The sequence below is a fragment of the Tamandua tetradactyla genome, chromosome 17 (genome assembly GCF_023851605.1).
Source record: "Tamandua tetradactyla isolate mTamTet1 chromosome 17, mTamTet1.pri, whole genome shotgun sequence".
NCBI lineage: Eukaryota > Metazoa > Chordata > Mammalia > Pilosa > Myrmecophagidae > Tamandua > Tamandua tetradactyla.
In genome coordinates, this window is record NC_135343.1 from 5091687 (window position 1) to 5109583 (window position 17897).

The window sequence follows — 17897 nt, forward strand, 5'->3', positions numbered from 1 at the left end:
TGTCTCCCTTCATTTCTTTTTCCTAAAGGGGTAAAAACCTCTTTTAGAAAATAATAAAATGCAATGCGTGTGATTAAAAAAAAAAAAAAAAAAAAAAACTAATCCATCATAAAATAGCATCTAGGTCATTTAAATTTATAGATTTGTATAGACAGAAATGTCTTAATTCAGACTATCTGAGAGGATTATCTGAGAGGGTTACCAGAAAGTAGTACCAAGGATTCCTAGCTGGGTTAGAGAAATGTCTCAAAAGAGGTACTTACAAGAGAAAGGAAGCCTGAACATTTAATAATTTGTGAAATAAATTGCTTTTTTCTAGCCCCATCTCCATCTCAGATCTATTCAAGGTCCCAGAAGGGGACCTATTTTTCCAGTTCGAAAAGTACCTGATGATCTCTTCATGGACAGTTTATTAAACACTGAGGTTAGGGAACCAGATGGTAATCCCACAAAAAAATAAAATAATTAGATGTCCTCAGGTACAGTGAGAAAGAGGTAGATGGAGGTTTGTCTTCCACTTCTGCAGTTACCCAAAACAAAATACTTTTACCTTTAGGTTTTATTTTTCCTAATATGGCACATACAATTCCTGCTTTTAAAATCATTTGTCCCCTACACTCAGACAACTCAATGCCATTGGTCTCACAAGAGGATTTTACAAATAGGAGACTCGACTCTCAAAGTTTCACCTTTTAGCCTTGAAATGATCTATTTCATTATGATTTATTAAAAGGACCCAAGTCAATTTCTTCATATTCCTTTTTAAATGATTTCTTAAGATTCTTAGACCTTGCTACTTCAGAAAGTAAAACCCACAAGAAACAAAACTCAAATACAACATTAAGGTTCTGGTACATCAATCGGGATGATATTCATTGAGGAATTCCACATTTTGTTTTTCATGGTACTCAGTAATAGATTAAAATGTTTTAAAAATTCATCTTTGGGAACGTGAGATATATCATAGAACTATAAAAAGCATTAATAAATGTCTACAATAAATATAAGTTTTTTAAAAATTCTGTTTACCTGGTAGATTAGTAACTAATTGACCTCTGATAAAATCATCTACTTCTTCTGGTTTTAGGTGGTACTGACCATCGGGTTTTGCTTTTCTAGTTGCCATTCTAGCCAGGAGAATATTGGAACCTATAAAAAAAGAAGAGGAGAAAGAAGAAAAAGGAGGCTGTGTTCAAGAAATATTTATATTTACCACAATAGGTTTTTAATTTCCTAACAAAAACAACTCCGGATAGGTTACTAAAACATTCATTGTTTCTAAAAACAATGAAAAAATAAGTAGTTTGAAATTCTGAATATTTCAGACACTACAACACTGGCAGAATTTTGCTGCATATCACCGATTATAACCACTATGGCTGCTGGAACGAGGACTCGGGGCCCTCTCTGTTCTAAAGTAAGCATGTCTCCATCCCCTCTGCAGATGGAGGGAAAGAGAAAGTAGCCCTGCCTTTGTATTGGGGGCTCAGGAATGGAGGGCAGAACAAAAATGAGTCCACTGAACCTGGGAGCCACGGCGCAGGGAAATGAGGACAGAGGCTTGTGCGCCACCTGGAAAAGCAGAGTGCCGAAGAACCGGGAGTGCCCCAGGCGACTGGCGCCCGCGCAGTGGGACTGGGGGCATAACTGTTCCCAGAAAAAGATAGACATGGACAGGTGGTCCAGGCATGGATATGGACATGGAGAGCTAGAGCAGAGCACAGTGAGGCAAGGGTGATGGGTGAGCTTCTGTGCAGACATTAAATCCCCCCAAAACATGGAAGACATGGATAAAAAACATGTCTTGGTTTTATGGAACTTATTTAAAAACTATGTATTTTCCTAGGATAAACAGAGATTCCTGAACAGAGAAAGTTCAGGAGAAAATTCCACCAAAATGACAGAAGTGATGGCTCCTGGAGATGGAAAGAGGCTGGACAATGGAAAGATCATGTGGGATTTTAGCTTTATATAACTGAATGTGCAAGAGTGTATTCATATTATCAGTTGTAAATTACTAAGTACATTTAAAAACTAAAAACTGGAATAGAGAAGCAAAGTCCTAAATGAATGTTGAAGAGGAATTGTGGAGCAGCAGCTGCCAGGAGCTGGGAACTGCAGGAGAGAAAGGGTTTTTGAAAGAGGATGGAAAGGTGATAGCTGGAAGACATGGCAAGGTCAGAGAATGCTGACCCCGCCTGTGGCATTCAGAGTATGGCAGGGACAAACTGACTCTGCTTGAGAGGACACAAGAAAAAAAGCATCTTGGGGGAAGGCTCAGGTACTGGGCAGGTTCAGAAAGGAGGATGAAGGAAGTCTTGGTGTGACAGCAGGGGTACAGGTGGAAGAATGGACAAAAGAGTCAATAGTGGGCGAGTGAAGAAATCAGGTCAACAGGTAAAGACAAACCAGGCATGGAGTGGGGGTAACCACAGAGGCACCTGTCAGGAAGGGTGACATCTAGAAGTGAGAAAGAAGACAGGACTGGCTAAGCTTTCCAGGAAGATGAAATCGAGAGAGGAACTAAATCACAACAAGACTCACACTCAACGCTTAACTCCACATCCCACACGATCACACTGCCTTAGATACGGCTTCTGTTCATTTTTGAAAAAAGACACTTTACAATTGTGTTGGAGGTTCTAGCCAGAGCAATTAGACAAGAAAAAGAAATACAAGGCATCAAAATAGGAAAGGAAGAAGTAAAACTATCACTGTTTGCAGACGATATGATACTATATGTCGAAAACCCGGAAAAATCCACAACAAAACTACTAGAGCTAATAAATGAGTACAGCAAAGTAGCAGGTTACAAGATCAACATTCAAAAATCTGTAGCATTTCTATACACTAGCAATGAACAAGCGGAGGGGGAAATCAAGAAACGAATCCCATTTAAAATTGCAACTAAAAGAATAAAATACCTAGGAATAAATTTAACTAAAGAGACAAAAAACCTATATAAAGAAAACTACAAAAAACCGCTAAAAGAAATCACAGAAGACCTAAATAGATGGAAGGGCATACCGTGTTCATGGATTGGAAGACTAAATATAGTTAAGATGTCAATCCTACCTAAATTGATTTACAGATTCAATGCAATGCCAATCAAAATCCCAACAACTTATTTTTCAGAAATAGAAAAACCAATAAGCAAATTTATCTGGAAGGGCAGGGTGCCCCGAATTGCTAAAAACATCTTGAGGAAAAAAAACGAAGCTGGAGGTCTCGCGCTGCCTGACTTTAAGGCATATTATGAAGCCACAGTGGTCAAAACAGCATGGTATTGGCATAAAGATAGATATATCGACCAATGGAATCGAATAGAGTGCTCAGATATAGACCCTCTCATCTATGGACATTTGATCTTTGATAAGGCAGTCAAGCCAACTCACCTGGGACAGAACAGTTTCTTCAACAAATGGTGCCTAGAGAACTAGATTTCCATATGCAAAAGAATGAAAGAAGACCTATATCTCACACCCTACACAAAAGTTAACTCAAAATGGATCAAAAATCTAAACATTAGGTCTAAGACCATAAAACAGTTAGAGGAAAATGTAGGGAGATATCTTATGAATCTTACAATTGGAGGCAGTTTTATGGACCTTAAACCTAAAGCAAGAACACTGAAGAAGGAAATAAATAAATGGGAACTCCTCAAAATTAAACACTTTTGTGCATCAAAGAACTTCATCAAGAAAGTAGAAAGACAGCCTACACAATGGGAATCAATATTTGGAAATGACATATCAGATAAAGGTCTAGTATCCAGAATTTATAATGAGATTGTTCAACTCAACAACAAAAAGACAGCCAACCCAATTACAAAATGGGAAAAAGACTTGAATAGACACCTCTCAGAGGAGGAAATACAAATGGCCAAAAGGCACATGAAGAGATGCTCAATGTCCCTGGCCATTAGAGAAATGCAAATCAAAACCACAATGAGATATCATCTCACACCCACCAGAATGGCCATTATCAACAAAACAGAAAATGACAAGTGCTGGAGAGGATGCGGTGAAAGAGGCACACTTATCCACTGTTGGTGGGAATGTCAAATGGTACAACCACTGTGCAAGGCAGTTTGGCGGTTCCTCAAAAAGCTGAATATAGAATTGCCATATGACCCAGCAATACCATTGCTGGGAATCTACTCAAAGGAATTAAGGGCAAAAACTCAAATGAACATTTGCACACCAATGTTTATAGCAGCGTTATTTACAATTGCAAAGAGATGGAAACAGCCAAAATGTCCATCAACAGACGAGTGGCTAAACAAACTGTGGTATATACATACGATGGAATATTATGCAGCTTTAAAGGCAGGATAAACTTATGAAGCATGTAATAACATGGATGGACCTAGAGAACATTTTGCTGAGTGAGTCTAGCCAAAAACTAAAAGACAAATACTGTATGGTCCCAATGATGTGAATCGACACTCGAGAATAAACTTGGAATATGTCATTGGTAACAGAGTTCAGCAGGAGTTAGAAACAGGGTAAGATAATGGGTAATTGGAGCTGATGGGATACAGACTGTGCAATAGGACTAGATACAAAAACTCAAAAATGGACAGCACAATAATACCTAATTGTAAAGTAATCATGTTAAAACACTGAATGAAGCTGCATCCGAGCTATAGGTTTTTGTTTTGTTTTGTTTTGTTTTGTTCTTACTATTATTACTTTTATTTTTTTTCTCTATATTAGCATTCTATATCTTTTTTGGTTATATTGCTAGTTCTTCTAAACTGATGCAAATGTACTAAGAAACGATGATCATGCATCTATGTGATGATGTTAAGAATTACTGAGTGCATATGTAGAATGGTATGATTTCTAAAAAAAAAAAAAAAGGACAGCACAATACTACCTAATTGTAATGTAATTATGTTAAAACACAGAATGAAGCTGCATCTGAGCTATAGTTGTTTTTTTTCTTATATATTTTTGTATTTTTTATTTTTATTTTTTCTCTATATTATCATTTTATTTCTTTTTCTGTTGTCTTGCTATTTCTTTTTCTAAATCGATGCATATGTACTAAGAAATGATGATCATACATCTATGATATTAAGAATTACTGATTGCATATGTAGAATGGAATGATTTCTAAATGTTGTGTTAGTTAATTTTTTTTAATTAATAAAAAAAAAAGACACTTTACAAATATCAAATTCAATCCTCCTGGCTTTTGGGGAACAAATAAGAACTATTCCAACTTGCTAATTCCAAAGATACTACCAACCACTACACATTTCTCACACTTTTACCTCAACTGTGGGCAACGTTAAGAACTGCAGTAGAAAGGAGAGGCCAATGCAACAAGCTAATAAAAACAAAAACTAAGAATCACTTCTTAAAATTAAGTGATATTCAAGGATCCCAAAGGAACACATTGGACAAAATGAAGAATACAATATACACTGGATACTAACCAATTCCAACAGAGGCAGCACATTTTGTCTGGTCTTTGATCTCCATACGAACAGCATTTGCAAATTCATCAGGAGTAAGTCTGGTCTCTGCAAGAATCTCGGTGATGTCGACCAGGGCTTCATCACAGCTGACGGCTTCGATGTTGTGAGTGTAGCTGCCAACACAAAGCAGAGGCAGAGTCACGATCACAGCTTGCCACCCGCCACACAAAACGCTGCAACAGCTTCCTACGGCCTCATTCTTCAACAGTTCCTCCAAGGGTTCAAAATTCTAAAAAAAATGAGCACTTCAAGTACTGGCACCATGGCCACTATTTAGTTACTGAACTTTTAACTGCCAAGTTACTAGTTTTAACTAATGTTTTCTCTTTTTTCCACATTAACAACTAAAAACACAGCAAAAGTAATCATTCTAATCTCTCTATACTGAAAATACCTATGTAAGCCTCTGAATAGTTCAGACCTGCCAAAACATATATCCGAAAAAAATTTCAAATATAGTTTACCAAAATCCTAAGTGAATGGAAATAATTACGCAAATGAAATAAATAACTGTTTCTCTCCTAAAACAAAATACCACAATTCAATGCCACTTATGGGAGCAGGTCGAGGGCGTTTGGATACAAAGGTCACTCTACCTAAGCAGAAGCCACCTACACCCCTGGGGGTGGAAAATGATTTGGATTTGTTTAGGGAGGAAGAGGGTACTTTATATGATCTCCCCCACAAAGGATTTGTTTTAGTTAGCTAGGGAAAAGGAAAAGGAAGACTTACTATGTGGCCCAACACTACCAAATATAAGGACCATGAAACCAAGAACAGAACTGGACCAGAAACAAAGGCAGTCAGAAAGGCCTCAAGATTCAAACTACCCAGGCCCCAATAACCCACCTGGTAGCTTTCACTACACCTTACCCTAGTTCACAAAAGATTAACCTTGTTCAAGAAATGAGTGCTTTGTTGAGGCTTAAATAAAGGCTGAAGCTTTAAAAAGAAAAGAATTTTTAAGATGCAAAGAATTTTGTTTTGGAGTGAAAGGTGCCCCGAGACACAAAGAACTTGGAGCTGAGAAAGAACTTCCAAAGAATGGAAGTGGCAGCAGCTGCATGCTATCTTTTCCAGAGAAGAGTCACATGCCACCAAAACCTTTCCAAGGACCACAGCTGCACCAGGACTTCTCCCTTAGGCCCTCCTACTCTCAAGTACAGGGTGGTGGTCTGCCTGAGGGTCTCAGATCCCATGCCCAGCAGGGCTGCGGCTGCTTCAGCCCACCTACTCCCAGCCCTGCCTGGCTGCTACCCCTGCCCTCTGCTTCAGAACAGGGCCGATCAAGGGCGCACTTCCCCCTGGGAATATCAATAGCCCCATATGGGGATTTTAAGGACGGCTCTGAGTATGACAGGCCTATCACTCAGTACTTCCTCCCTCAAACTGATGCCAGATAACTTTATCTGTCCCTTTATATCCCACCACCACGACAGTCAGTCCTCATGACGAGATCTTCATCTGCTGTGTGAGACTAGGAGCAACTAGCAGCACTCTGTACCTAATGGCTACTCAACAAACAAGTGTTCAAAATAAAGGAAAAGGAAGCAGCAGAGGTGAGGACAGAGACAAGTGCAGCCCTTGGAGCATCTCCTACAACCAAGATGCCCGTTTGGGTAAAAAAGTTTGGGTGGCTTCCAGCCACGCCTACTGCTCACTTGTGGTCTAAGGCTGCTTCCACACCCAGAAGGGGGTTGAGCAGCTGCAACAGAGTCTATCTAACCCTTTACAGAGAAAGTACACTGACCCCTGCTTCAAAGCATGTATGGTCTGCCACTTGTTTTTTGATTTAATATGAAATATACTTACACTGTACATTTTTTTTTAAAAAGTAATCTCCTTTACTCAACTAATTAACCACCTGAACACTTACTAAAATCTGACTTGTGTAAGAACTAATTTTTGACATACCTAGCAATTTCAGAAGACAAAGGGTTTTAAAAAGCCTCTGTTTCTTATTAGCCCATCAGTTCTAATTTTAAACAAAAGAATAATTCAAATGTAGTAACAAGAGCGAATGAGACAGGGTCAAAAGAGACCAATCACTTATCCAGAACCACCAATCAATAGTGATGGAGAAGTAGATCACAGATCAACATCAGGAAGGGCCTGAACAATTTCAGCTGTGTAAAAATGCCTCTTGCGACTGAACTACCGATTACTGGAGCTGCTCAAAGAAAAGGTAAAAGGCTATTATCAAATTGGGATGCTGAGGAAAGGTTTTCTGAAAGAGATAAATCTAGCAAAAGTGACCAGGGCATTCCTAGAGAAAACTAGATTATCTTTAATAGATAAAAGAAGTAAAATGGCAGACACGAAAATATTACATACAGTACCTTGCCAGTGTTTCATACATGGTCCGTGCAACTTCCTTGTATGCATGAAAATCATATGGGACAGCTTGAAGATTAGGACACAGCTGTTTAGCATACCCAAAAAACATTCCGTTCTTAATGCCAACTTGTCTAGAGAGAATGGAGCACAATGGAGGTTATAGTAGAAAGTTTTGTTTTTTATTGATAAAACCAAACATACAAACACGAACATTCCTATCATATGAACATTCCATACTTGGTGTGCAATCAGTGGCTCACAATATCATCACATAGCTGTATATTCATCACCATGATCATTTCTTAGAACATCTGCATCACTCCAGAAAAAGAAATAAAAAGAAAACAGAAGAAACTCATACATAACATACTCCTTACCCCTCCCTCTCATTGACCATTAGTATTTCCCTCTACCCAATTTAACATGTTCCCCTTATTATTTATTTTTAATCCATATTTTTAACTCATTTGTCCATACCGTAGATAAAAGGAACATCAGACACAAGGTTTTCAAAATCACACACAGCCACACTGCAAAAGCTACATTATACAATCATCTTCAAGAAACATGGCTCTTGGAACACAGCTCTACAGTTTCAGGCACTTCCCTCTAGCCTCTCTTATACACCTTAAACAAAAAAAAGGGGATATCTATATAATGCGTAAAAACAACCTCCAGGATAACCTCTCAACTGTTTGAAATCTCTCAGCCACTGACACTTTATTTTGTCTCATTTCTCTATCCCCCCTTTTAGTTGAGGTTTTCTCAATCCCTTGCCCAGCTCATTCTAGGTTTTCTGTCCCACATAGAGAGAGGGAGGGCAATGAGTTTGCTTGCTGTGTTGGCTGGAAATAGGCCACATCTGAGCAACAAAAGTTCTCTGGGGGTGACTCTTAGGCCTAATTTCAAGTAGGCTTAGCCTATTCTTTGCGGGGATAAGTTTCACATGAACAAACCCCAAGACTGATTTGGTTGTCTCTGCTGCTTATGAGAATATCAGGCTTCTCCAAATGGGGAAGTTGAATTTTCCCCTTCCTCCCCATTCCCCCAAGGGGACTTTGCAAAAACTTTTTCATTCACTGTTCAAATCTGTAGTAAAAAGTTTTAAATTCAAAATCAAATATCAAATATGTTGATAATATTTTCCCATGCCACTAATACAAAATTTTCATTTAATGCCACACTTGCTAGGGGTCAAAAAGAGGACCTAAGAAATCTTACAGGTTTGTTCCCACCCCACACAGTCTGCTTATTAAGCATGACGTATAGATGTGCCAACCTGTTACCAAAAGGCCCGGTCTGGCCTGGCTTGCATGTATCTGAAGAGCCTTCCAAGCCTCAGGGCTCTGCACCCTCTGCGGAGGGCTGGCATACCACATGCTGATGCTGTCCCAGACACACAGAGCACGAGTGTGCTGGCAAAAAGATGCTTTCTTCCCTCACACAGGGCATAGAGTGGGCAGAGTTCATCCCCCAAAGACAGAGAATGTATGAAAGAAGCAGTGCTATGTGACAGAGAAGGTGAACTTATCCTACTGCCACCCAGTTCGCATGTGACCAATCCCACACTCAAGGTGGCTGCATGATGCAGAGATTCCAGCAGCCCCACACAGGCAGGACCCTTGGGGCAGGAGCAGAGCTCCAGACCCCTGAGGGACCTGGTTGATAACAGTAACTGCAAATCCATGGTGTATCTAAATGCCCCACGTTACCTCTGAGATTCAGAGCATGCAGCACAAAATTATAATTGTGAAATTATACGAAATTAGTAAAATTCCATTTACCACTCTATAATTAATCAAGAAAAAATATTATAGTAAAAACACAAGCAAACCAATAAAGCCTATGTAAACAGACCAAATGGTTAGTCCATACACTCATTCATTCATCTACTCATGCAATGACCACTCGTTTATTATGAGGGCTTATTTGGTGTGGAGGGTGCCCATGTCTAGAAACAGACGCAAACCATACTCAAACACCCAGAGGCCCCCCCGGCCCCTCCCTACATCCAGACCAGCACTGAAAGCCAAGAAGGGAGAGTCCTCCAAGTTACCCAGTGGTAAATGCAAGTCACACGCATTTTTTTTATGTATATGTAAAATCATCTGATTGCTAAGCACCTCATAATGAGACATATCTAAGAGGATGGAAAATGGTAACTGATAGGTCAGGGAAGGGCTGAAAACAGCAAAGTAAAACCAACTATTCATTCATTCAACAAATATTTACATCTCAGGCATTTCACAAGGTGGTGAACAAGAGTCATGATTTTCATGCGGATGTTCCCACAATCATTTCTCAAAGGAAGAGTTAGTCAAAAGACCTGGTTTACTAAAGCAGGGGCTTTATAAATAATAATTTCAAAATATGCATGATAGTTTAGGAAAGTTAGCAGAACGATTAAAGCAGAAAAAAAAAGTATGCCACCAAAAAGGGTAAACCTTAGGTATTTGGTAAAATATACTTACTAAAAAACATTTTCAGTATCACTAGCAGATAAAGCTAAACTCATAAACTCAAGGTACTTATTTATTTTTAAAGAAATATGTTACAAAATGCTCATTTAAACAGAAATGTTCACTTTGAACATAGTACAATCCTTCAGCACTCATGTACACACACACCCCAGAGACAGAAATGAAAAGATCCACCAGACACTATTATGAGTTACAACAAAAAAGGTGAAAACCTTAGAGGTTTCCCATAACTAAGGGAAGCAAAGTACCATGATTTAGTAGTTATGAAGGTGGATATTTTTCATATAAAATAAGAGACTCTTCCCTGCAGTGACTGGTCTATCCCTCCAACCACAATCCCAAGCAGAACAGATTATTGATACTTCATAAGCATATGCCGCACAAAGTTATTTCCAGTATATAAGTGTGCATAGCACACTCCTTCTTGCAATACAAGTTGCTCAATTATATTTGGCATCAAATTAGACAATATATAAAATCCATTAAATCACCATCACTGTCCACTCAACCTACTAAAAGGTATCCAAATAACTAAGAAAGGAAAAGGATCCTTAACAAAGCACATCAAAGAGGCTCTAAAATTATTTGATATTAAAAATCTATGATCCCAGGATATTTGTATATCATTACCCATTCATCCATGTAGTCACCTTCTCACTTATTATGAACAAAGCTAGTTCTTTATGGTAAGAATGAGTACATCTACTAATACCATAATAATTTACATATTCTGACTACACTTCCTACCGATCCACACACTTCCTTCCTAAGCTTCCTGCCATCTCACAGTCACGTTCCACCCCTTCCCAACGACATTATTAGTTTCTGTCTACTGGAAACTCACCAATGCTTAAACCTGGCAATGATCATCCCACAATTCAGAAGAATTTCTCTAATGCACCAGTGAAATTACACTTGCTTAAAAAAAAAAATACAAGTAACTGGTGCTCAAAAAAGGGAACCTAGAAATTATTTTCTAGAGATCTTTACCAGGAATAGACTTCTAGAAAACAGAAAATTACAATTAAAGGACAAACATCCCACTGGTGTGTTGTTGCCACTGTCCAACCTATTTAAATTCATTTTCAGTTAATCATTTTATGCATCTCCTTAAAGTAAGTATTTGCTGTTTAAGTGATACTTAAGTGGCCCCCAAAGAGTGCGACCCCAGTTACTACGTAAAGTTCAGCCTGATAGCCACTGGCCGCACCATTTCAACACCAAAGAAGCCTGCAGACTGGACATACCCATTACTCCTCTCAAGGGAGCCACACTGCCACCCCGCAGCTGCCCCCAGGTAACAGGCTGCAAAGGGCAAACCTGCCAAGGGGACAGGCAGGACTAGAGCTGTGAGTTGTTCCACCAATTAGCAACACCCAATGACTGAGTGCTTCTGGGCCTCATCACACCTTCCAGAAACCAAGCTCAGCTGTCCAGCCATCAGAAGCTCATGCCAGCATTCAGTAACTCAGCAAGGGAGCAGAGAGCACTGAGCAGACACAAAATCAGCTCTGGACAGCCTGTGCTAATAAAGTTACGTGAACTATACAAAACGTACCTGTATGCTACTTAATCATCATTTATTAAGGTAAGTTTCAATTATGGGGCCACACCATCAACTAATGATGAAAAAAATGAAAACATAATTCTATTAATGAGAAGGCAAAGTCAGCCAGGGAATAAAAATCTGACATATCATGAGCAGAAAAAAATTTAAAACATTTTACAATTATGCATGTCTAAATACTTTTTATTTAAATGTTCTTTTTATAAAATAATCACCAGGACTTTAAAAGAACTATTCTGGTCAAATAGATGACAAGCTGAAAGAAAAATCAGTTTTTGTTCCAATCAGACTTGTCTGAATAACCCCAACTTTGAACCAAGATGGAAGACCTAAGTCTCTGTTTCTTTTAGTAATTACTGAACACGCTAACACTTGCCAACCTCTAAGTGTTCCATTATAAAGGTAAAAATGTCTCTGTTCAGTTACCAGGTTAGAAGAAAAGCAGCCTTCTCTTTTTAATCAGTCGATTCATTACTATTCCCTCTAAGTTTATAAACTATAACATCAAAATGATTGATTTTTACTAAAAGATGAGTAACATAAATGTTTATTTCTTCTTGTACTGAAACATCAAATACAATCAAGGTTGGAGGCTACCATCAGGACATGAACGGTTGGTGTGAACAAGTTGACAATACCTTTAACAATTTTGGTGAGGTGAGTACTGGGCATACCAATACAGAACGATTTACATGCAGTTTTTAATAGAGAGCTGAATTTTAACATAATTAAAAGAAAGCAAAAATAAGAAATACACCCCCCCATATACAAACCAATGAGAATCAGGAGTTTAGTTCCAGGAAATTTTTTTAGCTATATAAAGGAAAGATTAGAGGAGATGAATATTAAGCCCTCTTCCATTCAAACAATCTAATTCTTTAATTTCATGCTTCAAAAGACAAACAACAACAACAACAAAAACAATGGTTAAAACTGACAGTGCCCAATTTCTTTTGATTTCCACAGCAAGTTCTACAGGTTCGTCAAGACTACTGAGTTACTTAAAGTTACCTAGCAGTGGTAAGGGATTAACACAAGAAACATTTATTTCCATAAAATGTCTGTAACATATTTAAATGCAAAGTTAAATCATAGGCCTGATTGGTATGTCTGAATCCACTTCCAAAGATTATATAAAAACGATTAAACACTCAATAACTGTTATGACACTTAACTTTTACATACCTGGCTTCATAACTACAAGATGCTATTTCAGCTTTTGACAAAACTGAATCAATTCCATTTGTGTGTGCAGATTCTTGATTCTCCCACATTGATGAATCTGGTATATCTGCTTTAAAAATAATAAAATTTTATGATCATGTTAAAAATTGATTTTCCATAACTTTTGTTCCTTTTCTATACAACTGTTTAGAAAATTTCAAATACAGTTATCTCCACTGACATTCGTCTCCTTGTTTAAGAAAAGAAATAACTAAAACTTTAAATGGTTTCTTTCCATTACAATCATCATTAACAACCAGACAAAAGTTTGTCATCATCAATAAACTGATGATGTTTAAGTAATAGGGACTTTTAAAAATATATAGAAAGATATATACACATAAATATTCCTTCAACAGTTTTTTGATATACAAAAGATGAAAAGATCAGAAGACAAGCCTCCCTCATAGCCTGAAAGGGTGGAAGCTCTCTCTAAGGGGAAGCAGTTAATAGAAAATATAAACTTTTCTGATTGGTCATTGCCATTATTTCCTAAAAGAACTATCTGCAGATTTTAAAGCTAATTAACACATTCAACAAGCATCCAGTTCCTACAATCCATTTGATCAAACAATAATTTAGTACAGTCACATACCATAAAGAGAACTTCACCCTAAATTTAAGATTTTTCTTTTTAGCACATATCAGGTTAAAATAGCTTCACAATGTTATCTGTTTCAGGTAATTCTACTTTTGGCTTAACAATCCATGTGCAATTAAAAACATCCAGATGTGACTGGAATACCAACTGCTTTACAGAAATAACTGCAGTCTAAATAGTCTAGTTCACCCATATCTCTTAATAGTCAAATGAAATTCACAGCTTTAGAGGTAAAGCTGCACGCTGCCTTCTTCCTTTACCACCTTTGGATCCACAAGAAACTGAGAAATGGATTTAAGACAAAAGTTCAGTTATAGGTCTCTTGGGAAACTATTATTAGGTTCAAGAAAAGCATGTGGTAGAAACATACCACACATCCCTAAAACACAATGCTGGCCACATCTCCACTGTTTTAAACAAAAATACCATTAGTTAGTACAAGATAAAAGGGATACCGCTTCAGCTAATTCTAGACCAACCATTCTGAGCACACTGTAACAATATATAATTTACAAAACCTGCATTTCTTTCCTATGTACTTCAGAGACTTGATGTTCCATGACACATCACTAGGAAAACATGGCCAATATCTGGCTTCGTGAGCTGAAACAACTCTTCCTGGCGTGACTTCAATAACCATCTGCACCTTCACACAACTAGGTAACCTAACCCATAAGCGTTTCCGGATTCCAGCACCCATACATGCAAAGCCTAAGTACAAAGAAAAAACTCCAAAGACTGGCATCTCAGTGAGTTCAAATCCTACTTGCTTCAGAACAAAACAAAACCCAGCAAACTGTGTGATCTGAGCTATGGCCTCTGATGTAATGTGAACAACACATGCTACGCTGCTACAAATTAAATGCAAGACACAGAACAGACTTCCCAGCACATTGCCTTTAATAGTGCATTATTAGAAGTTTAAACTTCTCTAAGAATTCCAGGATCGTCTTATCTCAGGTCAATAGAGGGCGCTACTAGACCAAAAACAAGAGTGTGGAAGTTTGCTGCCTTTTGGAGGTACTGCTGTGAGTCATGCCTTAAAGCCGGGCAGCTCTGTGACCTGTACTGGAGGGGCTAAATAACCTAGGATCCTCGACGTGGGCACTGGGACATGATGCTTGGGCGTGAGTGGCCCCCTGCTCGGGGGGTGGCAGCACAGGGTGCCCCTTCGCTGGGCTGGCTGACCTTTTCCATAGCGCAGCGCAGTGCGCGGATCCCTCCACCAGCGCAGTGAGGTGCTTCATGAGATGCAGGGCAAGGCAGGGACACTGTCCTCACAGGAGGGCAGGGCAGAGAACTGCTCATCAAGACTTGACAACCTAGGCGAGCATATGGAGAATGTGGAGGGACGGTTGGAGAAATCAGAGGCCAGGACCCAAGTCTGTGAAAAAGAAATCGCTGAGAATAAATCGATAATGACTTCAGTTTCTTAAACTGTTGCTCGTTAGAATGAAATCTGAAGCTGCTGAAGGGACAGGGAATTTCTGCAGCCTGGGCATCTACGAAGGGTCAGAGGCCCCAACCACGTAACCCTCAGTACAGAGGGATCCATCGGTGAGAAGTGTCTGCAGAGTGTAGCTCAGAAGTAGCTTCAACGAGAAACCATGATGGAGATCCCCTGGCTGTGCTGGTCTGATCAGACAAAGAGCTTCTGAAGATGGTGAATAAGACACGAAGTTTCCATAATGAAGGAAGATGTTATTTGTCCTAATACTGTGCCTGGCCACACAAGTTGAAATATTAGGGCTGACCTTTATTTTTTTTAAGCTAGTATGTGGAAGCCAAAGATTCTAATTCATAAACTAACCCTCAATAATTTAAAATTTGGTGCCATGTCTTAACATTGAGCCAGAGAAGGAAGTATCAGGGGTTATGAGGGGAGAGAAATAAAGGGATACTAAGCACAAACTTTGCTGCAACCTAACTTTATAATAAAGGAAAATCTATTCATTTTATATATAATACAGCAAAAACAATTTAAAGCTCCTAATGGGGCAAAGGAAGGGCTTAGGACACAAAAGCTAATGCAGGAATATAAAATACAAAGTTTTGGGTGGAGCAACAGTGGCTCAGTGGCAAAATTCTCTTCTGCCAGGTCAGAGACCTGGGTTCGACTCACGGAACCTGCCCATCCAAAAAAAAAAAAAAGCATTGTGACAAAATACAAAGTTTAATCTTTACTCTTCCAAGTGAGAAAAAAATTTTTATTTTTGATAGTTTTTAATGGCAAGTAAAATTTAAATATTTCTAACTTGTACCTTCTTGTTTACTACCCATGTTTATGGGTGGAAGTATGTAAACAATAAAAGGTCATTAAAATGTTACGAAAATCCGGTGGCGAAACTGATTAAGACGACTAAGCAACCAAGGGCAGTTTCCTGCTACTAGTAAACAACTGATAGGCAGATATGTTGGTGATGAAAGGAAAGGGAAAAGTGAGCCAGCTTTCTGCTACACCTGAGGATCGTGTGCTTGTTGATGTCAAAATTCTAGTTAGAGTCTGGTGAAATAATACACACATTCCACCCCCGGCTGAAACCCTGAGCCCTGACCACTAAGAAGCTGCTGCTGAAGGGGATGCATGTGGCATTTTTTTTCCCTCTTTCAACATCCATTCATATTTACTGAGTGCCAACAGGGACAAGTGCTGTGCATTTCCTTAAACTACTTCATTTCTTGCCTTCTAGAACTCAATAATGCATCTTTTTTAATAGTACCACACAAAAAGAAACAAAGAAAACCAACTCACCACAAAACCATACCACCGATACTTCAGAAACAACACATAATGCCAAACAGCACAATACAACTAAATCTCAACAAGAACAATTCTATGTAAATAATAGCTGCTCTAAGATCTCATGACACAATATTCTAGATTCTCAAAAATCTCTTAAAACATTAAGAACAAGAAACGCTTTAAAAAAATCTGGAAACTCTATACATGAAGCATAAATATGTTCTACATTTAGTTTCTATTGTACTTAAAGCACATAAACAGATTAAAACCAACAAAATGACTGTAATCCCAAAAAAGATCTGCAGGGAGGTCCACTAGCGTTTCTTTTGATTTAATAAACCCAAAGGTTTTATAACTGAAAACTGGAGAATGGAGCAAAATGGGAGAAAACTGCAGTTGCCTTCCATTCCACTGTGTATCTAATTTCTGACTATCTTCTCATTACTATTTTTCTGAAAGGCTAATTAAAAAAATTTTTTTTTGCTTTGCAAATATCCATGAAGAAACTGAATCAAAGAATTTAATTTTTAAGCAAATATTTCTCAGGGGAATTTACTAAGGGAAACAGAAAGGAAAATAATCAATGTATAAAAACCTGAAAGAGTATTGTGGTTAGTATAATCTATGATTTTTGTTTATCAAAATCCCAAACTTAAAAGCCAGACAAGCAGGAAAATACTGTTTCTCCTATGAAATATGTTTGGAAAAGTATCTGGGAAATGACTGCTAGTATTGACCTTCTTAAAAGCTGTTTCTTACTCCACTTCTTCACATGGATCCTTCAGAACACAGACTCAAGGGTCCTCACTGTGAGACAGTACCAAGCACCCAGAAACCACTGGCGCTAGAGTGGAGAGAATGCCTCATTTTCATCACCAATCTAAATGTATGCCTTGCAAACCAACCACACCTTTTAAAACATTCCTTTCTCTGTCCTAGGAAAATGCCACCATCCCATTCAACAAGGTATAATTTCATGAAAAATAATAGAAACCAGTCATATGTGTATTATATTAAGATTTTGCTTTGCTCAAAGATGTCATAGACATGCTTCAAAGTCTCGAATGAAAAATAGAATTATTTCAACTCTGCTTTTATTTTTGTAAGAAGCACGCCAACAGCAAGCTCCAGAAGTCTTCAGCAGCTACGTGATGACTGCAGGGAGAGCTCGTGATGTGTACCTGCTTTGCCTCTCAGGACTCTGTCCTGGTAATACTGCCACTCGAGCTGGGGGTTGGTACCAGGACGTAAAGGTGCCCTGCCTGTGCCTCTGTTACTCGTAACGGCAACTGGTTTTCCTGTGCAGAAAAGAATAAAATTATTTCTACGTTCAGGAATGATGACAACATTGGCAATACGTAAGGGGAAAGTTTTCAAAGGATTTAAAAACTATGTTTTTTCTTTAGTTTGCTCTGATTCTTACAGATGGTAATAACTTGTAAAGATTATCAATCTCC

General features: G+C 38.4%; 1 protein-coding gene across 11 annotated transcripts in view; it reads right to left on the reverse strand.

Annotated features, from left to right (window-relative positions):
- The window catches only part of REV1 (REV1 DNA directed polymerase), a 119469-nt gene that overhangs the window by 19463 nt on the left and 82109 nt on the right, over positions 1 to 17897 (reverse strand). For 9 of the 11 annotated variants that reach the window (XM_077133858.1, XM_077133857.1, XM_077133861.1 and 6 more), the window contains 5 exons: positions 17622 to 17738; positions 13058 to 13166; positions 7828 to 7956; positions 5447 to 5601; positions 1030 to 1149 (listed from right to left, as the gene is read on the reverse strand). In XM_077133858.1, the coding sequence (XP_076989973.1) occupies positions 1030 to 1149; positions 5447 to 5601; positions 7828 to 7956; positions 13058 to 13166; positions 17622 to 17738 (630 nt within the window). Of the gene's footprint in view, positions 1 to 1029; positions 1150 to 5446; positions 5602 to 7827; positions 7957 to 13057; positions 13167 to 14885; positions 15051 to 17621; positions 17739 to 17897 lie in introns of those variants that run through there. The other 2 variants (XM_077133860.1, XM_077133868.1) reach the window with 2 other exon arrangements.